We start from the raw sequence: 24,979 nt of genomic DNA on the forward strand, positions 1-24,979 counted from the left end.
TCCCGAGCACTACAGAGCCTTTGAATCTGGCTGCTTGTTTCAGATGCAGAGGGATAAAATTAATTTTGCAAGGCACAGACAAAAGTTACAAACAGGCAGAACTGAGAGGTGCAGAGGCAGCATTTTGCTTTGATCCTAAGCTGGCGTCATTTCAGATGCTATTCATATCCCTAGGGCAGGCAGACATTTTTGTATTCCTCTCTTCACAACCACTACTTACAGTAATCTGGATGCAGGACAACTTTTAGTGCCCAGATTGGATGTTTGAGTTTGGTAGCTGAATTTTGTTTTCCTTTGTATTTTCAAATATTTTACCTGGGGCTACATTTATACACGCTTTATGTATGTCGCTTTGCCTGCCTAATTTGGATTTCCTTGCACTCGGTGCAAGCGTTGCTGTTCATTTTACACCACACATGAACAGTCACAGTAAGAACACAGATCTGAGGCAAATCCTCTGCCATGAAACAGGCGTTTCAGAGGAAGGCACAAGCAATCTTCCTGTAGCCAACTGTGAAATACAGATGTAGGGATACATGTGAATTGTATCCTTATCCACAGCCAGCTGCTGCTGGGATGGCCTGGTCTATGACACCTGGCTTGCAAAGTGTGACATTAAAGTTGCAGAATTTTCACATTTCAACTTTCATTAGTAGGTTTCAGAGATGACACTGTCAAAAAGATCAGGCAGACAGTGCTGTCTTCAGCTATTTTAAATAGCATTTTCACCTGTCTTAAAAAAAAATTTAAAAACGATGCAAGTCTATCTTTAGGTAGAGCCCCATTCCACAGCACAGGCAGCCTTACTGCTCCCTCTGATGGTGCTACACGACCCCCTGAAACACACTGCGTACGCGTTTCCAAAGGAAATGGGCTGTAAGGAATGACAAGGCTTGGCCTGAATGATCGAGGCTATACCTGTACAACTGCTGTCTCGGGGCACGGAGGTCTTTGAGCTGGGGCTTGGCCCACAGGCTCGGACCAGGGAAGAGAGGATGGGGAGAGGTTACCCCATCCCAGATCTCTGAGGTTTAAATTCACATATTGCTAAGTTGAAGTTTGAGATGAAGGTCACCTCATGGATGGCTGTGACCTTCAGTGAGAAAACTCACCAAAGATGTGAGGTAGCTGGAGAAAAACTGCAGGACTTAGTCCTGAGCAAGTAACATCCTGATCCAACCTGCGACAAAGGTATTGCCACTGAAAACTGAAGCGCCACAAGCACAGGACAGCCCCTTTCCTGAAGGGCTGGAAGAACACTTGCCAAAACCAGCATCCTGGCCTCCAACCTATCAACACACCTTTCAGATTTCCTAGGTTTGGGCTGGGATGCTCATTACTTCCCTCCCTTTTGGCCACATCTGTGCCAGTAAACTCAATTCCAGCTGTGAAGCGTTAGACCAGTCTCACAAATGCTGCTGGTCTGGGCCAGCCAGCCCCTGGGCATGCAGCAGGTACCAGAGCAGGCCCTGAAGTACCCCTCTGAGCAGCACAGAAGCCACCCCAGGACACCGGCTCTCCACAGCCTGTGCCCTGCTGCGCACAGCCTTGGTATCCTCCTGTTAAAGCACTCCTGAGACAGTAAATAAACTCTTCGTTTTCCTGGAGCTGTACTCCAAAGCATCAGCAGGGAGTGACCTGGACCTTGCCCACTGCTGCCCATCAAGAGCAACTGGAAAGAAGAGGAATAGCCAAAGCTCTCACGGCTGAGACAGCAGAGGATGGGAGATACACGGAGCACACAGTGATCTGCTGGAAAACGCAGAGACCCTTCAGAACATCCATGTCTTAGAGCCCAAGACGCCATCTGTCTTCCCAGCACAGTTTGATATACGTAGAAACACAAGAGATCAAGAGCACGACCTCAGTGCTGGCAGCAAGAGGGGCAAAACAAGGTGCGTTTTGGCCACCTCCCCACCGTCCCTGGCAGGGTGATGGCTGTTCTTCCCAGCCCTACAGCCAGAGGTGCCGGGGCTAACACTGGGCTACCTGCCACATGTCAAGGACAGGCAAGTGAACCCACTGCTACAACTTTTGCAAGCCTCTAAATTCAGTCCCTTCACATTTTATAATTCTTCATGCCAATGAGAGCAGTCTCACCTTGTCCTGGTAATTTGTTACTGCTTCAAGGTTAGCTGACAGCAACGGCTATGGATGCCAGTCAGAGAAAATCCTTAATGCAGGAACAGAGGAGCCTGGGGAATCCGATGGAGGAGAAAGCCAAGATGGGTGTTTCTCTGATTAAGCAAGACTTACAGCCTTCTAAAAGCATGAATGGATACACTTATCAGAAGCAAAAGAACTAGCAGGGTAATGAACTATCACGTTATACTGATAAGTAGAAAGTGTGTATGCAAGGGCAAACAGAGCCCGTGGTTGTTGGATTTGTGGCGAGCCCCACTGTTTATTGCTCAACCAATGTGCAAGACAACTTGCCAGCTTGCGTAGAGACCTACTTCTTCTGTTAAGAAGCTGAGCCCATGGTTACAGGCCAGCATGCAAGAGGCTTAAGCAGCAGATTCAGAAGAGCCAGTCTCCATTTTCAAGAACAGAAAAAGAAGAAAAAAGTCCTCAAGGACTCTAGAGTTCAAGAACATCAGGCCTGGCAGGTACTTCTTGGTGAAAGCTGTGATAACCTTTTTTATACAAAGCTGGCAGTAGCTGGATGGAGTGAAGGGTGCATTCATTTTAGACACTGAGGTCCTCTTAAAGCATCTCACAACTATATACTTTACTTCATCTGTAGGAACAGAAACTGGCTGGTAAATTCTTAAGCATTTTTAGACTTTTTTTTACTGTGACCTGAAACTTTAGTCCCACCTAGCTTTCAGAAAAGATGGCCCAAAGCACATCAAGCTTCCATTGTCTCTCATCTTTACAGATAGGACTGGTCTAAACTTCAAACCATCACTGTGCTTGGGAACTGATCCATACTCACCTGAGCATCCTGCTCTCTTGCAGCCAGATCAGAAAAAAAAAAAAACATTTTGCTCCTTCTAAAACATTCTGAGTTGTGTTGGGTGCAGACCTCCTGATCTCAAAAGGATCAAACAAACATCACTCAAAAGCCTTCCCCTATTCTTACAGCAGGGAATGGGAGACTGGCTTCAAATTTGTGTACTCTCCTAGGACAGACTTCTATTGATTTTTACTTGACAGAAGCATGGGAGCAGGAGAATGACATGAAAACAACACCCCTACAGCAAAGACAAATGTGAAACAAGGCCTAGGAGAGAGAAGAGTACAGGCTGCATGCAAAACTTACGGCAAGGTAAGTGATGCTGTTAGTTAAATATACTATCAGCTGCACAGCAAACTACCTGCTCTATGCCACAAGAGCAGAAATAGGACTGCAGAGTGCTGCCAACACAGACACTCCCTCCCCAGGTGAGCAGGCAATTATTCAGGCAGGAGACAGCATCCTTCTCAAGCGCTTAATGCAGTAAAGCACCGAAACAGTAATTTCATTTCAGGATTTTGATGCGCAAGCATCCTGCACTGCTGAGAAACCAGGTACAGCGCAGCTCTGTTCCTACAGGAGCTCTTTAACAAATCCTGGATAGGATGACTCACCCACGCACGTGTACTCCGGACTACGAGGTGGTGATTTCTGGAGCAGAAACCTTCATTAAGCTTCTGCCATATCCATTTTACTGCCCTACTGCTTTCCTCTTCATCTCCTTCCCACCCTTCCTTTTAAGCAGTTCCAGCTCAGCTTAGAATAATGTGTTACTTGGTACCACTGGTTTCCTGAGCTCTGCGTGGGACCCTCCTCCTGCTGGTCCACTGCAGAGTATCTAGAGGTACCCCACAATAACCACTGTTTGCATCAAAAAACACGTATTCTCATTTCCTCTGCAATCAGTATTAAAACACTGACCTCTAAATAAATCACTTGGAGACATTAATGCATTTCAAACACAGCTTATTAATGTTTTTTGTACGGGGTAGGCATTTATCTAACTCAACTGAATAGGTTCTTCTCAAAGACATGTTTGAAAGAAAAGGTGGGCACAGTCTGGATAAACTCACGTACCAGGCAGGAGGGGCTGTCCTGTCATCCCCATGGGAGCCATCCCTAGATTGTTCATCGCAGTGGTCCAGGCAGTTGGGTCTGACATTGGCAAGCCCATCGGAATGGAGTCGAGGCTTAGATTTCTGCCACCATCTGCTGAGAGGAAAAAAGTGATTAAGAGCTTAGTGCGTATCTTAACTCTTCTGCAGGGCATACATTGCCCAGCAAGGCTCTGCAGCATCAGCATCCAAAACCAGATTTGAACCTAACACACAGGAAAGAGCCAAATGAAAAAAAACACAGTTCTGTCCCTCTCGAGCAGACAACATTTTACGGAAGCAAGGTCTATGAAAACACTGCCTTCCAAGAGCGTCTAAATAAATTATGGTTTATCCACTACAGTCAACAGCTCTAAGGGGCCTTAAAGGAACACCGATTAAATGTAAGGAGTACGCTTTGATTCCTCCCAAGAGATTTATGAACAAAGGACAAACATTCAGCAGGTATAAATTGTTGTAACTGCCCTGGATTTAACAGTGATGGCCAGCCTGTTCCAGCAGGGAGTACGTCCACTGCCATTTGAAGACATTTCTCCTCCACACTAGAAGGGGAAACGAAGCAAAGAACAACGCCTTGCTGCTGACAGCAGCAGTACCAGTGTTATTTACTCAAGGTCTAGCAGAGTTATCTGGCAATCCAGGCGGAACCATTAACATTCGTATAACATGGCTTAATTAAGCATTCACATCTTCTTCAGTGATTTAGCTGGGTCAGCCACGCCTTTAGCTGGTTACTTCCAGGGACCACCAAGACACATGCTTGTTCTTTTTGTTTGCACAAGTTTTAACTAGAGCTGCCCAAATGCAAAATATCTGATTTCAAAGAGGAAAAAAAAATGCTTAGCACAAGGTTAACTCCGCACAGGGAAAAAAACCCAACAGATCCAAAAAACAATCCCCACACAAACTTTTTTTTCTTGTGGAAAAACACAGAAGGGCTCATCCAGTTCAAAAAAGCCAACAGCCAGTGCCCAGGGCGTTGTTCTGCTACGGAAAAAGACAGAGCTCGAGATAGCTGCCCAAATCAGAGCAGGGACACTAAACCTGGCCACCAGCAGTCCCAGAGCTGTCTCACATGCCATCTTCCTGATGAAGCTTTCATAAAATGAATGCTTGTGTGAAATTCAGAATTTCCATTTCCCACCCCGTTCCACCACTCCTCTCTTCTTGGCCTCAGAGAAGGGACAAGAGATCAGTTCATCATCCTGAGATGCCACCTCTACGTCCCCGCTGAGAATTCTCCCTCTGCACTGACCCATCTTCTGCTAACCACCCAACCCACGTATCACTTGGGCCATCTCCGTAATCCTCATCTCCCACGCTCAACTTAAATGAAGCACTGCCAAGGTCAAACACCTAGCCTTGGCTTCATCCTTCCCTCCTGTCACTGCCAGTCATAGAATCACAGGATTGTTAGGTTGAAAAGACCTTTAAGATCATCGAGTCCAACCATTAACCTAACACTGCCAAGCCCACCACTACACCATGTCCCTAAGCACCACATCTACACAGCTTTTAAATACCTCCAGGGATCATGACTCAACCACTCCCCTGGGCAGCCTGTTCCAGCGCTTGATAACCCTTTCGGTGAAGACATTTTTCCTAATATCCAACCTAAACCTCCCCTGGCGCAACTGGAGGCCATTTCCTCTCGTCCTGTCACTTGTTACCTGGGAGAAGAGACCGACCCCACCTCTCTCCAGCCTCCTTTCAGGCAGTTGCAGAGAGTGATGAGGTCTCCCCTCAGCCTCCTTTTCTCCAGGCTGAACAACCCCAGTTCCTCAGCCGCTCCCCATCAGCCTTGTGCTCCAGACCCTTCCCCAGCTCCGTTGCCCTTCTCTGGACACGCTCCAGCCCCTCCATGTCTCTCTGGGAGTGAGGGGCCCAACGCTGAACACAGCATTCGAGGTGCGGCCTCACCAGTGCCCAGTACAGGGGACGATCACTGCCCCAGTCCTGCTGGCCACACTATTTCTGACACAAGCCAGGATGCTGTTGGCCTTCTTGGCCACCTGGGCACACTGCTGGCTCACATTCAGGCAGCTGTCGACCAACACCCCCAGGTCCTTTTCCGCCGGGCACTTTCCAGCCGCTCTTCCCCAAGCCTGCAGCGTTGCATGGGGTTGCTGTGACCCAAGTGCAGGACCCGGCCCTGAGCCTTGTTGAACCCCACACAGTTGGCCCCAGCCCATCGATCCAGGCTGTCCAGGTCCCTCTGCAGAGCCTTCCTCCCCTCAGATCAACGCTCCCGCACAACTTGGTGTCATCTGCAAACTCACTGAGGGTGCACTCGATCCCCTGGTCCAGACCATTGATGAAGATATTAAACAGGACTGGCCCCAGCACCGAGCCCTGGGGACACCACTGGTGACCGGCCACCAGCTGGATTGAACTCCATCCCCCACCACTCTTTGGGCCCGGCCATCCAGCCAGTTCTTTACCCAGCAAAGAGTACACCCGTCCAAGCCATGAGCAGCCAGTTTCTCCAGGAGAATGCTGTGGGAAACCGTGTCAAAGGCTTTACTGAAGTCCAGGTAGACAACATCCACAGCCTTTCCCTCATCCACTAAGCGAGTCACCTTGTCACAGAAGGAGATCAGGTTGGTCAAGCAGGACCTGCCTTTCATAATCCCATGCTGACGGGGCCTGATCCCCTGGTTGTCCTGTACATGCCATGTGATGGCACTCAAGATGATCTGCTCCATAACCTTCGCCGGCACCGAGGTTAGACTGAGAGCCCTGTAGTTCCCCGGATCGTCCTTCCGGCCTTTCTTGTAGATGGGCGTCACATTTGCTGACCTCCAGTCAACTGGGACCTCCCCGGTGAGCCAGGACTGCTGGTAAAGGTTGAAAGTGGCTTGGTGAGCGCTGCCGCCAGCTCCCTCAGTACCCTTGGGGGGATCCCATCCGGCCCCATAGACTTGTGCATGTCTAGACTGTGCATGTAGCAGGTCGCTAACCATTTCCCCATGGATAATGGGGGCTTCATTCTGCTCCCCATCCCTGTCTTCCGGCTCAGGGAGCTGGGTACCCCGAGAACAGCTGGTTTTACAATTAAAGACTGAGGCAAAGAAGGCATTAAGTACCTCAGCCTTTTCCTCAGCCTTTGTCACTGTGTTTCCCCCCACGTCCAATAAAGGATGGAGAATCTCCTTAGCCCTCCTTTTGTTGCTAATATCTTTATAGAAACATTTTTTTATTGTCTTTCACGGCAGTAGCCAGATTAAGTTCTAGTTGGGCTTTGGCCCTTCTAATTTTCTCCCTGCGTAACCTCACGACATCCTTGTAGTCCCACCACCCTTTGCAGTCGTCACCCATTTCACTTTTTACGTCAGCCAAGCTCTATGCACTAGCACAATGCCCACACTGGAGTTAACCTAAGTACAAAAAACCACCTGCACACCTCTGGCTTTTTCCTTATCTGACAGATGTCATTGATCGGGGGAAAACAGAACATCCTTTGAAATAGCTCAGACCTGATGCTCAATAGTCAGCAGACTTAGTGTCAAGTCAAATACGAATTAAAGCAGCATGAATAGAAGAACATACTACACCCCAAAAAAGGAAAATTCATCTCTCTAGCTGTCAATGATTAAATCTAACTTCAAGCATGGTTTTTGGAGTAAAACACTATTCTAGGTTCATAGCAATGTGTTGCAATATAGTTAGATAGATGGCAACGCGACAGGCAGGACCTACGGCACATCACAGCCTGTGAACAAAGGAAATGGGTACTTAATTACAGCATTTGTTCACCAGCCAGAGGCAGTAACACTATTGCGAACTCAACAGACCACACTAACTCGCGTTTTATTATGACAACATGCTCACCCACTGCTTTTTAAGTGGGAAAAACATGCACAAGAACATCCATTTTTGCCTCAACATAAGAACACTAATGAATTTATTCCTTTCAGATTTGTATAAATCCTCAGCATTTTCTACTTACTTAAAGGGGGCTGATAAGAAAGATGGGGACAGACTTTTTAGTAGGGCCTGTTGCGATAGGACACGGGGTAATGGTTTTAAACTAAAAGAGGGGAGATTCAGCCGTGATATAAGGAAGAAATATTTTACGCTGAGGGTGGTAAAACACTGGCCCAGGTTGCCCAGAGAGGTGGCAGATGCCCCATCCCTGGAAACATTCAAGGTCAGGTTGGATGGGGCTCTGAGCAACCTGATCTAGTTGAAGGTGTCCCTGCTCATGGCAGGGTGGTGGAGTAGATGACCTTGAAAGGTCCCTTCCCACCCAAACCATTCTAGGATTCTATGATCTCCCTCAGTCATGTTTCAAACAATCAGCTCTTGTGACCCGTGGCCCACCTCTCCTGAAAAAAATCCATGCTGAGCTGTCCCAGTTTTGTAACTCCTTTGTTTCAGGAGATCTGGGACAAGCCTGAACTTCAGTTATCACCATTCGTCTGTCAATGTGAGAGCACACAGGCTACCAGGTCGGGCAAAAAGAGGGAGAAACAAAGGACACCAAAGAGAAATGGGATTGCTGACTTGGCAGTTGCTAGTTTAAAAGAAAGAAATGAAATCAAATATTAAAAAAGGAAGCACCAACATGAAAGCCAAAACACCCAAGAGAAGGCAGCAATGCAGTAAGGTCACGGATCATCCCACTGCACATGGGTGGAAAGCTGAGAGCTCCCTTGCTGTCCGGCAAGTGTCTATCCAGAAGAGACTGCACCGGGGTGACACACAAAACAGTGCTTCGCCTACCTATCCCAAGGACACCTGCCCCAGTCCAGAACCATATGTATTATTCAACAAGTAAGATCACTGCATGTTATTCAAGTTGTGCAAGGTCCTGGTCTTGCATCTCTGCGTCCAGATGCCCAAATGAAAACAACATTTTCATTTCGCAATCACAATGCGGGCAGCTGAAGGTTGTGCCAGAACAACCCACAGCCCTCTGCAAGGCTGCCCCGACCGCAGAAGTCCTGCCAGCAGGGTCAGGGTACTGAAAGTCGCCCTGTTACAGTGCACTCCACAGCTCAGCCTGAAGAACTTGGATATTCACCATTTCCAACAGTAACGATCCGATTTTGGTACTTAAAAAGCAGATCTGCACTGAAACAATCCAGTACAGGAGAAACACAGGTTGTCTGTGTATCCAGCACACACAAGAGGCACTTGAGACATTTAAGGACCTCCAGGTGTCTAAAGGAAACATGCAAAATAATGAAAGGAACAAAATAAACTCCTGGCTGTACCCACTTCCAAGAGTCCTAGATGCCTCCTTTGGGGCAGGTGACAGTCCCAGGGGCTACATCTACATTACCTGCACTCACAAGCGGACTTAAGTCTCCCATCAGCTGGGATACATCTGATAGCAGAGAGGCAGAAACCACCACCTCCTTCCCAGAGGGACAAAGAAGGTTTCCTCCCAAGTCCTCCTCCTCCTGCACCTCTGAACAGGCCTCACATCTGCTTCGCACACCTCTGGGAGCGGCACCCAAGCGCAAGGTACATACATTTGGAAGGCGAGGTACTCGCATGCCATCAATATGTTACCTGAATCCCAAGGGAAACACTTGGGCTGTCATGGCTCCAAGGGACCCCTGATGTTCATAGCTTCTTGGTACAGAACAGGGAGGTCACAATTTTGTAGCACATGACATTACACATTGCAAAACCGAAGTCACAGTTACGTCTTGTTCCACCGCTGGCCAAATCTCTACAAGGAGATGAGAAAGCTATCTTCTTGCTGACTGCACCACAGAGACAACAGGATCCCAAAAAAGGAAAAGGAGTCCTGCTTTGGCTGCAAGGAGATATCTTAGGGTAATTAATCTTAGCTGAATCAAGAAATTAGGATGTAGAAGGGTGAACACGGCATACATTTGTAACCAAAAAAAGCTTATCAGAGATAATCTAGAGAGAAAAATAGAAAGCAGCTGCAAAAAAAGAGTATTTTCAAGGGATTATAAAGGAGACGGTTCGTTCAGACACAAATGAGAAGGGGAAGGACAGGGAGGGAGGAGGAGACACATGAGGAGGACAGCATAAGCCCTCCGTCAAGAGGCTAAGCCCCACACTCCCAGTGGAGCTCTCCTGTGCTCTCACTATCAGCACCTCAAAACCATCCCTAAACCGTGCTGGACTATTAGCTGTGAAGTTCTGGATTTTCCTTCAAGTTTCCTTTAAAGGATTTTTCTCTTCAGGGAAACAGAGTTGGACTTTCTCTCTACCCAGCTACATTTCAACCTCTCTTTCTGCAACTGCGTGCTTTGCACATCGCCTTCCCTCAGCGAGATGGCCTTCTGCTGCAAAACGGCACCTCTGCCTTCGGCCCAGCCTGGTCCTTCCCCTCCTGCACCAGGCTTCTCTCGATGGAAAAGTTACACAACTACATCCCCCAGACTGCTGTTTACACGACGTACGTAACACCTCGTCTTCATGGCACGAGCAGATGCCACGTTTCCCCAGTCACACTGGTGGGACTGCACTTTACAACCACAACATAATCTGCAAATACATTACTCCGTCTGTTTCCAATCACTCTGAGAGAAATACAGGGAAAATTTCTTAGATACCAGCTTCAGTAAGACTCCTAGATCTGATATTACATCATCATAAGCTATTATGGTCCATTAACAATTTGCTTTTATTACATTATCTTAAACATTAATGTCTCCAGTCATTCAGGCTGATCTGCCTTATTATGCTTTTCATTATGGTCATTATTTTAATATTGAGATATTGTCCGATTAGAAAAAAAGGACAAATCTATTGGGACAGGTATAGAGATTCCACAATGCTTAAAATAATAATAATAATACCACCAAAGTTGCTTTTATTTCGCACAGAAACAGCAACGAGCACTCACCCAAAGCCATGCAAGCATGGAACCATGAATACTGGTCTGACTGCAAGCAGTACCAGACCACAACTTCATTTCCCTCTGTCCACCTTCTGCATTAGCACCTTAGCACAGCAGCTCTTTTCGGTCTACAGTTATGCGGATGCCTTCTCTATTGCCAGCCACCGAGCTGCTACTCAGCTCACCTGGAGGAACGTTTGCTCTCTTCCTCTTCTTGCCTGGATCGCTTCCATTCTCGGCTGGGCTTTCCGACACCCACGGGCCAGCAGCGCTGCCGAACTGCAGAGATTTGTTGTTGCTGGCAGGATCAAAGGACAGATGGTTTAAGCCTAAAAGAGAAAAATACCCTCAGAGGCTTTCTTTAAATTAGCTTGCGATGCTTCAGGATCACAGCAATAAGAGAAACGCCCAGTCCCAGGTACAAGCAGCCCTTCAGGCCCCCAGAGGAATCGTGTCCCCTGCTCACCATCCCCAGCTACGCCTGATCTTAGCGTTACACTGATACCACTTTAAAATACAACTCTCAAACATTAATCCCAACACCCACACAAATCAAAGTGTTTGATACTGTAAACCAGGGGTGCATCTCCCCTGTGTTGCACAGTATTCCATGTTTGGAAACTCAGAGGCCAGAATTTTTTTCTATTTATTCCAATCCAGGAATACATTTTTAATAGTTACTTAAGGTTTACGCAATTTGTCACCACTTGTGAATTCACCTGGAATTATTTACTAGCAAAAAACAAGGCACATCTTAGATGATCTTCAAAAACATAAGGTGCTATTGCAATTTTTATTCAAGGAGGCTGGCAAGCAGTCGCCCCCCTCTGTAGCCAAGGAAGGGTGCTCTGTAACGCGCATCCCCGAAGAGGGGAGCTCACAGACCCAGCCGACGGGACCCAACTCCTCCTCAGTCAAACGATGGATCCACTATGAGTCCAGACAAACTTCCTCAGCCGCAGGGCTCAAGTTCCCTCTCCCCTACCCCGCAGCACAGGAACAGGTTTTCCTTTGCAGGCACCGGCCTGCCTCCGATTCCCACTCCGTCAGTCCTCAGCCACACCACCGCCAGCCGCCCCGCGCACTGGGCACGGGCTGACGAGAGCTGCGGAACACGCTGGCAGTGCCTCCATACGCTCATTTTAAGAAGCACAGCACTCAAAGACAGAGCGCCTCGAGTCCTGTTATAAAGCACACTCTGAAATGTCAAGTAACCAGTAGCCTGAACATTACTCAGAAACTACTTTGCTCATCACTCGGATAAAGTTTTTTTGTGTTTCCTGGAGGTTTTGAGTTTTTCCTCATTCACAAACGTTCCCATCCCTACACAGGACAAGTTACTTCAGTGTCGAGCCCAAGTTTCACAAGAAATATCCAAGCGTGTGTTTACCACACAATTAAAGAAAAAGCAACAGTTAAGAAGAAGAAGTAAGGAGAAATACGATGAAGCAGAAAAAAAGCTGCCAGAAGTAAACGCTGGCTGGTGTGATGGCTTTCGCGCCGCCTCCCAAACGTCCAAGCACTTAAGCGACACGGAGCTGAAGCGTGGATGCTCACGCGGCCGGGAGAGGCGAGCAGCGGCCTCAGAGCCGGCTGCGTTTGAAGAGCATCCATTGCACCACGCTCAGGCTGCGCACGCTGGGGCTCCCACGGTCCCCGCTGCCAGGATCCAGCGTCAGCCCACGAGCCGCTGAGCCTCGTTGCTAACACTTGTGTTTGGACAGGTCACAACCCCAGAAGCAAATCAAGAGAAGGCAGATGGGTGCACTGCAACGTCTCGCTGTCTCAGTACAAAAGGTTTAGTACAAAAGACTTCTACATAACTACTTAGGCTGTCAGTCAAAGAAAAGTTGCAGGGGGAAAACAAATTGTTCTAAAACAAAATGTTCAACATGTCAGAAGAAAAGGAAGTTTCAGAAAACCCCTAAAATGAAGGAGCAAGCACAAGGAAGAACGTCCAGTTGTAATGCTGACAGCATAGGGTCCTGCCAGACTCCTACAACCTGATGACTGTAGTTCTCAGATGGTTTCTTCTCCTGAAATAGCTTCTTTGGAGTTTAATTCCTGACATTCCCCCACCCGGCTGACCAAAGTTGTAACTAGATATTCAGTGGCCTCTTCAACATCCCTGAGAAGGTGTCTGTATCCTCACCTTCCGCTTCCCAGGAGGCAAGGCTGATCAATGTGGACCGAACCTCGCTCCTGTCAAGGCCCATCACCAGGAGAGAAACTCAAAGGGGAACCAGAACAGCCACCATGGGGAGCAGGAAACCTGGATTTTGGTCTCTGCTCCCATCTTCTCTCCTGTGAGCACCCCGAGTACAGTTTCAGGCGTCTATAAGAGCTCTGAAGCCCGATGTTGTTTTCCAGCATCATCCTGCTACAGCCAACTAGTTGTTTAAATGGTTACAGGATCTCCCTATGCGATCCTAGTCGCCCTGTAATGAAAATCAAAGGATTTATAGGAAAACTCAGCTATGAAGGAAGAAAAAAAAAAAAAACTGCAGAGGAACAGAGCTTGCTGAGGTGGTAGTTGATACAGTGGAAGTGGGGAAAGGAGTAAGGTTTTTTTGACATGAAGCATTTGAATGAGACAGCTTTAAAGGAATGGACAGTTGGGGTTACAAAAAAAAGATTTGAGAAAATATCGTTTGGAGCTTTTTTTAAGACCACAAGAGAGCATTTCTAAGGAGAAATAAAACAAAACTGGTATTACAGAAGCTCAACCATATAGCTCAACAAAAACAAGGCAAAACCTGTCCACCGCATCCGAGTTGGGGAGCAGGGAAAGCAACCGTCACAATTTCAGGTCATCTCCCGTTCAGTCACATGGGGGTCAAAAGGCTTTAATGGACAATTCACAAAACTGGGCAAAATTGGGGATCTCTAGGGGATATCATGAAACAGAGCAAAAAGGTGATTGGATCCTTGAGCAACCGACAACTATATAAAGTAAGAAAAGCTAATTATGCAGATTTGAACCAAAGAGGATTGAAGAAAAATTGCTTTGCAGCTTCCAGTGTATTTCCTAATTCAAGGTATTACATCCATTTCAGAGTAATTCTGTGCTAAACCACCTCTTAGACGATCACCCTCCACAGATCCGTGGTGGACAAGTTGCAGGTGACGGTCAGTTAATCACATTTATTGCCAGCAGAATGCGGTCCCAACCATTCCTGGCTCCCTAAAATGGTCTGTTTCTTAAAACTACAGGTAACAAGAAAAAACTACTTTGTAAATAATTCCAAATTACCGGAGGCTTCAAACATAACGCTTCAAGTATGCAATTAATCACAGCAAGTTTTAGAGAGGTATACTGCCCTTAATTGAGCACCGAGTTCATTATCCACCTTCTGTCATATTCAGCACTTGCAGGGATGCAAGACTGAAGCAACATGAAAATATCCAGTTTGATTTATCTTTGTCTCAGCAAACTCACTCTGAAGAGTCAATGCAAAAAAAAAAAAAACCAAACAAATACTTTTTGTGGACCTGTATAAAGTGATAAAAATAGCTAAATTTCTACTAAGGCATGCCTATGTTCCTGGGGGGCAAAAATCAGCAGAACTACAGGAGTACCAAAGATGACAGTTATGCCACCCCAATGCACTGACGGGCCGAGGGATTTGTACCAAACCTTTCTCTAGGCACACTGCAGCATCGTGATTTCTATTCGAGAGGATTCCAATTCCAAGAACTTGTTAACAAACATGGTTGCTGCGTACGGCTGTAAATAGACAACAGAGTGGATACAGAGAGCCTGAAGGGGCTCTTCTCTTAGCTACTGAAAGGTGAGAACGCAAGAAGAAGCCAAAAAAATAAGTACTATTCGGCTGGCAACAACAATAGTCACGCCCGGCTATGCAAGACGCCTACAATGCTGTTTCTTAAATACCCCAAAGTCAAAATATCACTGAGGTCATCGGGGATCAGGAAAACAAATCTCGAATGCAGCACATTAAAAATAGAGAGAGGCCGTGCGCAGCAAAGAAACAGGGAGAACGGAAAAGGAGCAATCGTAAGATTTACCTCTATTATCCAGCTGATGGAAAAGGCAACATTAAACTTGAAAGTGTGTTTTCCCACCCTTGGGCATAGGGAAGGACGTGGACAAGCAGCGATCCAGCCAGACACCCGTGCCACCAGGCCTGAAACGGATAGACACCCTGCTCTGGCTGAAGACGACACGCCATACAGACACTCAGCATTAACCAACGCCTGAATGTTAATGCACACCACTCAGGCAATTGCTTTCTAACCCACCAGAGAGCAAAGGCAGCTACTTACTCCAATTATTTCCATCATCAGTTTGAGCTAGGATGCTTCATTATGCTCTGCGGTACAGGAGCAGCACTCAGATGCTGCATCTGCTCTGATGACTGTGCTGGGGAGGGAGGCAGCCGTCTCCAGCAGAGGTGAGCTAACAAGGAGTGAAAAACTACTTGTGTCCTCTGCAAAAAAATTTTAACAACATATTTTGGGGGAAAAAAAACCAAACAAACCAACCAAACAGATTTCTTAGCTACAGGACAGCACCCCTGCCAGTTCAGTCATGAGTCAAGCCGTAAGAAAGTGCCTGAACCAACAGAACAGCTCATGCCAGACCAGAAGGGAGGCAGCCCAGCTCCCTCCCAGCTGCCCAACACACCCCGTACGCCCCTGCCAGCCCTGGAGACCTCCTGTGATCTGATTCAGCTCACGCCCCGGGCAGAAATTAATGGAGCTCCTGGGAAGCGGATAATGTTCTGCTAAGATTAGTATATCCAAGTTGCTCACAGAAGGCTCCAACCCTAACCCGACATATATCGGAAGGAGCAGAAACAGACCTACAAATGCTCTTAAGTCTTCAGCAGTAGGTGCCGTGACCCTGACTATCCACCGCCTCCCCGTCGCAAACGAAGCACCGCAGAGCTGCAAACCAGCAGGCAACTTGCTACGGAGCAGCTGTGAGCCAGCAATGCCTCTCCTGCTTTCAGCATGCAGATTAACAAGAGAAGACCTATAAAGGGAGGAGAAGAAACCATGGTGACGGAGAACTGAACAGTAATTAATAAGTACATGTTTCTCATCTTATATCATTTCTACCTGAAAACATCCAGACCTCGGGTGCTGGCATTAAACACTGCCCCAAAGGCAGCTACCTGAAGAGCTATTACGAAAGAAAAGAAAGATATGTTCCTGGAATTCATCCAGCCCTGTGAAAAGCCCAGGAGGGCAGCTCAGTAATTAAAAGCATTCCTGAGGAATTCTCCTCCTGGTTATCTCCTGCATCAAAAGGTCAACCTGTTCATGACAACTTGTTTAAACAGCCTGCGAGGAGCAAGGGGAAGGGGAGGCTGGTGCAATTGCAAGTAAAACACTCTTGAACAGGCACAGGAACACGACTGCTGACTTGGTGACCAGACAGACGCTGTCCCAAAGCTCCCAGAGTTGTTCTCAAGTTAGGGTCACTAGCAGCAGCAGGCTACGCCTGCAGAACAGTCTCTTCCAGGCATTATATGTCATTAAGAAGAGATGGAGTAAGGAAATCTCAAATCAGCCTCAGTCTCTCCCTTCTCGGCAGATCCTCACCTTCACTACTGCTCTAAGAACCTGTCAAATCCGCTCTGCAGCACAGGGGCGAGTTTGCAGCGCTGGCACCAACCTCTAGCAGTAAACACGCATGCAGGAGCTGCTGTGTGTGCCCAAGGACCAGCAGCAGAGCTCGGAAAACACCCTCCAAAATGAGTACTGCAAAGTCTGAAACAGGACCGGTTGCCTAAAAGGACGAAGTTCATCACATGCAAGAGGATGAGGTGGATATGAGTTGCAACCCGACAAGGAACATGGAGACGTGTTCACCCTGTGTTACCTGCCAACGTCCTGGGCTGAGCAGCAGGCCAGGAATTGCTGGGTGCCCACCCACAAAGTTGACTTTTTCAAAGGAACAGTCACACCAGAAAAGGCTGCAGTGAAGTAAGAGCCAGTTCTTCATTTGGACATGCATTTATCAAAGCAGTCACACAAGTTTTTAATCTGATGTCACTTAATTCAAAGCCAGTCTTCCTTGCCAGCAAGAAAAGGCCTATTGCAGAGTTAAAACTGTCAGGTTATGTGATAAAAGCTCATTTGCACGCACACAGCAGCAGAGAGAGACAGTGACGGACGGGGAAACCTGAATAATACCTGACTCAACTCCTCCCAGGCCTATCACAGGAGAGCCATCAGTCCCTTAAAGCCCACATCCACAAGCCTGGAGGAGCACAATGGCAGGCAGGAAGCCAAGTTACAGACACACAGGAAGGACACCCTGATGGGCCCTCTCGCAGGGCAGTCCCAGGAGAGCCCCAGCCCCCATCCCGGGGCTGTCCCGGGAGAGCCCCAGCCCCAGCCCCCATCCTGGGGCTGTCCCGGGAGAGCCCCAGCCCCAGCCCCCATCCCGGGGCTGTCCCGGGAGAGCCCCAGCCCCACCATCCCAGCATGAAACCCATCCAGATGAGTTAAAGCCAAAGCACCTTTCAGACTCGTACACCAGATGGCCGTGGCATTGTGCAGAGGGACCTAAAGGAGGAGTCTCCATACCTTCAAGGCACCTCTCTTCATACAATACAGAGGGAACCCTGACAACCACCTTTTGAACAGCTAGACTTAAAGTCTCATCTTCTAACACTACTTTAAAAGTTGATACCATTTTGGACATACTCCACTGCACTGCTCAAACACAGCCTTAAACCTTAAGATGAGAATGCCATCTTTAGGAGAGGAGTTCCTCCTCCAGCTTGGACATGCAGGCATACTGACTCCAAACTGTGTCAAAACTAAACGCCACCCAAACAGGTAGCAGTTTGTAATGCATCTCGTGTCCTGCTGAATTACTGGGACCCGTGTTTGTGACACTTCAAATTTCCCACCACAGCGTCTCACGTAGTCTCAACCTGCCACTTCAGCGGCTTTTCCCCACATGCAAGGGGATACCAAGGCCTCCAAGAAAAGCATTGTTCTCACCAGTCACACAGCTCTGAGGGCCCTGACAAAAAGCCTGTCCCCTGTCATACACCAGATGACACCGTACACGCGCTGACGTTTCCTCCCAGTGCTACAGCCCTGGGTTTCACTGTGATTCTTCCTCTCTACTCTCCCCAGAGAACCTGGGGGAGGGCTTGAGTTTGGGGGGTTTGTTGTTGGTTTTAAACAAAGTAAACTGAGGAAACTATTTTCCTGTTCGATTTTTTGGGGTCACGCTTACCATGGTGGAGCTGCGGCATCCAGACACAGTGTTTTCTGTCAGGGTCACGCTCTCCTGAATGCTGTAAGAAGTCACACAGGATCAACTCTGCAAGTTGGGCCAATGCTTCTAAGTTTTCTAATTTTGGATGAAAACAAAGAGCCGGAGCTCTGCAGTTACATGGTTGTCTGCTCTTCTAGACGACATTTTGCAGGCCTACAAATCTTCAAGATCACCTAAACATTGACACCTTAAGCCAGCCACTGAAAACTTTTGCAAGCCACGACATGTTGTAGCATACCTGCCTATTTTCCTTGCAAAGAACACTGCTGTCCCATATACCCCTGAAGAACAGCAAGAAATGATTTGCCAGCATATGGACCGAGGCTTCAACTGCAAGCTTATGAAGCTGACTTTTAATTTGCTACTTAACAGGCAGCAAATATAAAGAATGCTAAACAGGCATAATACGATCACGGTGCGCCATGCCAGGAACATAACATGCCGCTGCAGTCCACGCAAGCCATGGGCAAGAGTCCTGCTGAAAGCCCCTGTGAGCTGGAATTACAATAATCAAGTTATGCCATCAAAAGGGGATGCACTCGTAACAGCTGTGGCATTGCCAGGAGAAATAAAACAGCAACCTGGACACACTGTACAGCTGGAGCTTTTGGAGCCCCATGTAGACACTAGAAAGAGGCAGCTGTTACAAGAATGCTATAAAACCAAAAGCAAGACTCTTACCCAGCAGTCACAGAACAGGATTCAACCGATGTTGCAGCAGAGGATGGGGTCACCCTAAGCTCCCCTGAGAGGGGGGACAACAGTTACCCTGACAGCCAACAGCTATCTGCCTGGCCAGAGTTCAGAGTACAATTCCTCTCACCTAGGAACATTTCAAATCAACCCACATTTGGTCACAGGAACCACGCCGCTGCAGTGGCGACAACTCTTCAGTCACTACAGGGCAAGACAACTGGCCAGCTCAGACATGCTGCCTCGGGGAGAAATGAATCCCCGACCCACAGTCGGGCACCTCAAAACAGCAAAGCTGCTGGAGGACAGGCCAGCTGTGATGCAAGACTTAGAGCTGATCAGCCACAGACTTCTACCTGCTCGGTATGAATGACAGCAGGACACGACGCTGCTAATACTGTTCCAACAGCTCACCAAGAAACGCAAAGCACAATCCACAGGGCAAGAGATACACACGGCAAAAACGACAAAGAACTACCCTTGGCGTCGTGTTCTTTGATAAAGAGGCAAAGCTGAACAGAATATTTTGGATCACATTGCAATGTCTTGCACTCCATCAATTAACTTTTGTGTTCAAAATAGACTCAAAACTACTGGGAATATCACTAGCGGGTCCAAAGCTGTCTCAAATAAAGCAAAACTCTGCGCAAGAATTCAGATCAGAACGGAGAGGTGAGTGGGGACTCACTGGGAAACCCAACCCTTCCCTTCTCTAGAAGCAAATCACAGAATATTTCTCACTGGGAGGGATCTCTGGTGATCGTCTAGTCCAACCCCGCTGCTCACAGCAGTGTCAGCTCCTGCAGGTTGCTCAGGGCACTGGCCAGTTGGGTCCTGAATATCTCCAAGGACAGAGACTCCACCACCTCCCCGGATAACCCGTTCCAGTGCCTGGCCACCCTCACAGCAAGCAAAGTTTTCTCACGTTTAGTTGAATTTCCTGTATTTTGATCATGTGCCCTCTGACTTTTCACTGGGCACCACTGAGAAGACTCTGACTTCATCGTCTTCACTCTTTCCCATCAATGTGTATTTGAACACACTGATAAGACTCCCTCTGCCCCCACTCCAAGCCTTCTCTTCTCCCGGTTAAACAATCCCAGCTCGCTCAGACTCTCCTCGCTAACAGATACTCCAATCGGGCTTTCTCCAGAGCATCCATGACTCTCTTGTACTGGGGAGCCCAGAACTGGACACAGCACTCCAGATGTGGCCTCACCAGTGCCGAGGGGAAGGATCCCTCCCTGGACCTGCTGGCAACGCTCAACCCAACACAGCCCAGGATGCCGCTGACCTCCTTTGCCGCAAGGGTATACTGTTGGCTCGTCTTCAACTTGATGTCAACCAGAACACTCAAGACTTTTTCCACAAAGCTGCTTTCCAGCATTTTGTCCCCAGCACGTGCCGGTGCATGGGGTCATTTTTCCCCAAGGTGGGGGCCTCTCATGATAAGAACTGCCGAAGGGTGACAGTACGATAAGTTCAGTGGAGCGTTTTTGGGGGGAAGTCAGGTGAGGTCCAGTGTGAGATCAATGACTACCTAAAGGATGAGGATGCGTTCAGCTCAGCATTAAACAAATGCATTTCTAACTACCAATACGCATGCACTGCCTGCGAGAGATGTGGGCAAAACCTAGCAAAAGCATCATAAAGGCAACCAGAGACACTCCTGGGAGAACGGACTGTGGACTTGCTCCAGCCACTTCATGAATATCCCACTTCCAAAAAATTTATTATTTATGGGCTCTCCATTAAATGTAATCAGATATGCTCTCTAACAGATGCAACACATGATCCCCAGACGTGAATGCAGCAACATTTTTTGTGCTGGTACAAATTCATGGTGTCAGATTAATGCTCAAAAGGTGACCACGCAGGGTGTGATTAAGGCACTGGTACCAGGAATCCAGATCCAGGCTCACCATCTCATCAAGCCATGGCTCAGGTCACCCTGTTTGAGAGACCACACCAAGATCAGCGAAGAGCTCACAGTTAAAACCCGCGTGCGTTCCCACTGGAGGATTTGGTTTTGTTTTCAACCTCAAGCCATGTCACAACGGTCACATCTTACAGAACAATCCTAAAACAGCCACACCAGTACAATGAAGGGACGAGAGTACGAATGAAACCAAAAATTATTCTATTGCTCTCAGATTTCCAGAATAAGCAAATTACTTTCCTACAGCCTTTTTTCCAGTTGATACTTCACAGGCCAGCGATGCACTTTGAGGCAGTGCCGAGGCAGCAAGGGTTCCTTCCTGTGAATCCCTGCATTAGGATGTAAGATTTAAAGAGCTAAAATGCAACCGCTTCAGATCAAGCTTTGTGTCCGAAAACATTTCCAAACTGCACGAGGAAAGGAGGAAAGTTTGTACCCCTGCTGTGAAACTTCATTCCAATTTACAGCTTTTTTTCTTCCAAGCCAATTATTTCTCAACACAAGAACTGGTTTAGAGCTACCCTTCTCATTTGACATGCTCCTCCGTAGTGCCTAAACCTCTTCAAAAGGTAGAAATAGGACTTTCTTGGTTTTAAAGCTGACCCTCTGCATTTGCAGCTTCAGTATGGCATGCAGAGCACGTGGTACGAGTGCTCTGGAAAAGAAGCCCACTGTCGTGCTTACACAGCCTCAGACAAGGATTCCACAAGTCAGAAATATTCAGAAGTTACAGAAAATGGAAGTTGATGAGATCATGAACTGCAACATATTTTTCTCTGCAGGCACAAGCTGGAAACTGAGTAGCTCCTTCACAAGCCATAAACAAAAATGAACATATTTTCTGGGTAGCGTCATCTAGAAACAGCACTAGAGAGGATGCAGTTATTCTTAGTCCCACTCACACGACAGATCCTGGTAGCTCCTCCAGCAAGGACTTCCAGGATCCCAAGACTTAATTCCAAGGTACTTTGCCCTGTTTTGCTCCAGGCTCTGTGAGCAGAGAAAGCCAGGAGCTACCACTGACGGTCGCCGAGTCGCCTTCATCTATAGAAACTGCCATTTACCTCGTGACGCAGGTCTGGCCCTCTGCGAGGGTGGCTGTGGTGAGCAGTAGAAGTCCCTGGGCACAGCTGCCAGCCCCAAGAGCCTGCCTGCGGCCAGGAACAGGGTACCTGTCAGCCAGCAGCTGGAAGGCTCTGGGTGGAGGAACCCACGCGACTCGAAGCGGGCAGCCTTGTCCTTGCCTGCGGGTCTCCAGGGCCCCCCGAGACGGGACGAGCTACCATCCACAGGCACCTTATGGCACACTCAATGCAGAGAAGCAAAACGTCTTGGGAAAGCTTTGCTCTCACTTCCCCAAGACAGAGAAAGAGTAAATGACCCACGAAAGAAAAGGGCAGTATTGAAAAGTGGGCAACGGAAGCAGTACAAAAACTGGGCACCTTGCTTGCTGCTCTCTTGCAGCATGGAGTTTGCTCCAAGAATTCCACCAAGTCAGAGAGAAGATTTCCAATGCACTTTACAGTAAGAAACTCCTCATTATGTCAGATTTTCCACCCTAATATTGGTAAATGCCACGGACAGCAGCCACCTTCAGAATCGATTGCCTCTCTTCTATCATTTCTGCGAACTGCCGTTCAGCTTCACCTCCAACCACATCCCACTGGATACAAAGAATGCGCAGAGAAGAAAGCTGAAGCTGCAGAAAAACTTTTCTCCTGGGCACAAAGCAGGATAAAAGCTGACAGAATCAGTGAGGCACAAGCACTTTTCCTTCATGCCGACCTTAATGAAGCGTCCTTGGCTATTTGGAGCTGGTCTATCAGGAGGGAAGGGCCCACCAGCACAGGAGCAAGACTCGGGGTTTTACTCAGAGCCAGCCAGGAAAGGCAGAAATCAGGCGATTTCTGCATTTGTAGTGAAGTGCCGTGCAGAAGCTGGGGGGGGGAGGAGAAAAATTCGGGTTTTCAGTGAGCGTCAGACCGGTGTCAGCATTTCTAGAGAGCCATGTGTGGCACGGGCGTTAGTGTGCCCTTCACCTCCAAGTACACCCAGTACATGTCTGCAGGGATTTTCAGAAGAATGAATTTTTAGGAGCAAGATATCAGGAGCCGCCATAATGCAGCGACTAAACATTTTTTAAAAAACAACTTGGACTAGAAGATTCCTCACTAGAAAAATGGATGGGGGAAAAACAGTGAAGATGCTTAAAGCAGGAAATGACTGTCAGCAAGTCCTCGCACACAGCAGCAGCGGGTTGCTGCAGGTGGCCTTCGTCTCTGGAAATAGATGCCGAGCTGTGTCCTTCGGGAAGACGCGCGGCAGTCTCCCGCTGTCCTAAACAGCATTAAGAGCGCACAGCCCCGCCTAGCCCTTTGGGCAGGTATTGATTCGGGTCTGCGCTGATGCTATATACGGCTGTAGCTTTCACAGCACACGTTTAGAAAGGGCCTGGATAGAGAGAGGAGAGATCTCAATGTTCCAGGCATAAATCAAGGGAGGGTAGATACTTCCCCGGGTCCCGTGCCAGACCCTGGACAGGACTTCATTTTCCAACCGCTAGTTCCTGCAAACAGAGCTCGGCCATTTGCTTAAATGACCAGTGGAAAAAAATAAATCAGAAATAGTCAACAACGTGAACCGAAAAGCAGTGGTTTACAGGTCATTCCTATTACTGAGAGCTGAATGTGCTGACAACACTTCCACCCAAAACGCAGGTTTGCACAGCTCGCTGTGCAAGGCTCCTATGACTTAGAGAAAAACAGCACCCCAAGAGGGCTTCCACTTCAGGATTTTTGCAAAATCTTTCCTGCTGGGTTTACTAACGTTCAATCAGATGACCACAGGAGCTCTGCCCACAAGCCTAGCACTGCTTCAGAGGCTCACAAACCAGTTCACCCGGGGCCAGACAAGGGAACCTCATGCTCCGACAGCAACCTCACGCTGCTGCCCGTCACACACTCAAGGGTTTTCTGGACGTCCAACTAGTTAATAAAGAGCAGGTACACAAATCTCTCCCCAGTAACTCAAAGAAAAAAAAAAAAAACTAGTAACAGGTACTCTGCCACTTTCACATACCTAAAAGCATTTTAATGATACACTTAAAAAGCCCACGTAGATTATGCCCACTCATCAAACTTCTCTCTTACCCAGCATCAAGAGGAACTTAAGAAATGGGCTGACACAGGCTTTACTATAAATATGGATTTACCTTTTGCCAACATTGGCAAATATATGAAATAAGCATTGCTAAGCCTGAACAGGGGCCCCTTTTCTTTTCTGCGTGTTTAGAAATGCAATTTAGAAATAAACTGGATTCCAGGATACAATCTGCCATCTGATCACATACTGCTTTTTTTCAGCTCTAAAGAAACACACTTTGGAAGAAACCATAGTACATAGCATCTGCAGTAGTCAATCAGAAAACACAGAGAAAACAGCAAGGAAGGGAAAGGAGAGAAGATGCCGAGGCTTTGAAGTTCCATTTCGATACCAACCATTTGCTTTCCGAGACTAGTTCCCAGGTTCAAAAACTCCTGTTGGGCTTGTGCACTCTTTTCTACTGAACTCCGGGCTTAAGCGTCATGGTTAGAGCTTTACAATCATCAGTTCGATCCAGAAGCTGCCTAGGCACACTGATGAGACCAGCAGACTTTTGATAGTTACTTCTGTCAACTCCATATAGTCCTAAATGCTAACAACACTAACGAGACGTTATCGGAGAAACGCACTTTCGAGAAAAGCACACAAAACACGTACTTCACCTGCGTACTGCACGAGAAACATGGCAAGATGCTGATCATATTTCAGTATTTCAGCCAGCTTTCCTGCCGCTCCCCGCTTGTTTATTTGCTTAAAAGACGGAGTCCAGGGTTGAGCTCCCACGCTTAGTGCGGCTCCACGCAAGCCTCCAAGCTCCAGCTCCAAGCACAAAAGGGAAGTTGGGTCCTAACGATGGTAAAACCGCCACCGCGCTGCCCCGCAGGCGGGCAGCGACAGCCCAGGCATCGAGAGCACAGGCTGGGACTGGAGCTGGCAAACGGCGGCTGCATGTGTCACCATCAGTCTCCAGTGACGGACACTGATAGGCACATTCTAGGCCGTGGGGGACGGAGGTGGACAAGCAGGTGGAGAAGCGATTAGCAGCCAGTACATCTGAATTTGCAAGGGATTTCAT

The 24,979-nt window shown here is 47.9% G+C and overlaps 1 protein-coding gene across 3 annotated transcripts in view; it reads right to left on the minus strand.

Annotated features, from left to right (window-relative positions):
* The window catches only part of ENOX2 (ecto-NOX disulfide-thiol exchanger 2), a 60,583-nt gene that overhangs the window by 32,627 nt on the left and 2,977 nt on the right, over positions 1–24,979 (minus strand). For 2 of the 3 annotated variants that reach the window (XR_012044722.1, XM_072876733.1), the window contains exons 2-3: positions 11,089–11,232; positions 4,037–4,171 (exon numbers count right to left, since the gene is read on the minus strand). Coding sequence is in view for 2 of the 3 variants with exons in the window: in XM_072876733.1 (XP_072732834.1) it covers positions 4,037–4,171; positions 11,089–11,232 (279 nt within the window). In the remaining variant the exon portion in view is untranslated. The remainder of the gene's footprint in view (positions 1–4,036; positions 4,172–11,088; positions 11,233–24,979) is intronic. The other variant, XM_072876735.1, reaches the window with a different exon arrangement.

The sequence above is a fragment of the Ciconia boyciana genome, chromosome 12 (genome assembly GCF_034638445.1).
Source record: "Ciconia boyciana chromosome 12, ASM3463844v1, whole genome shotgun sequence".
Classification (NCBI taxonomy): domain Eukaryota; kingdom Metazoa; phylum Chordata; class Aves; order Ciconiiformes; family Ciconiidae; genus Ciconia; species Ciconia boyciana.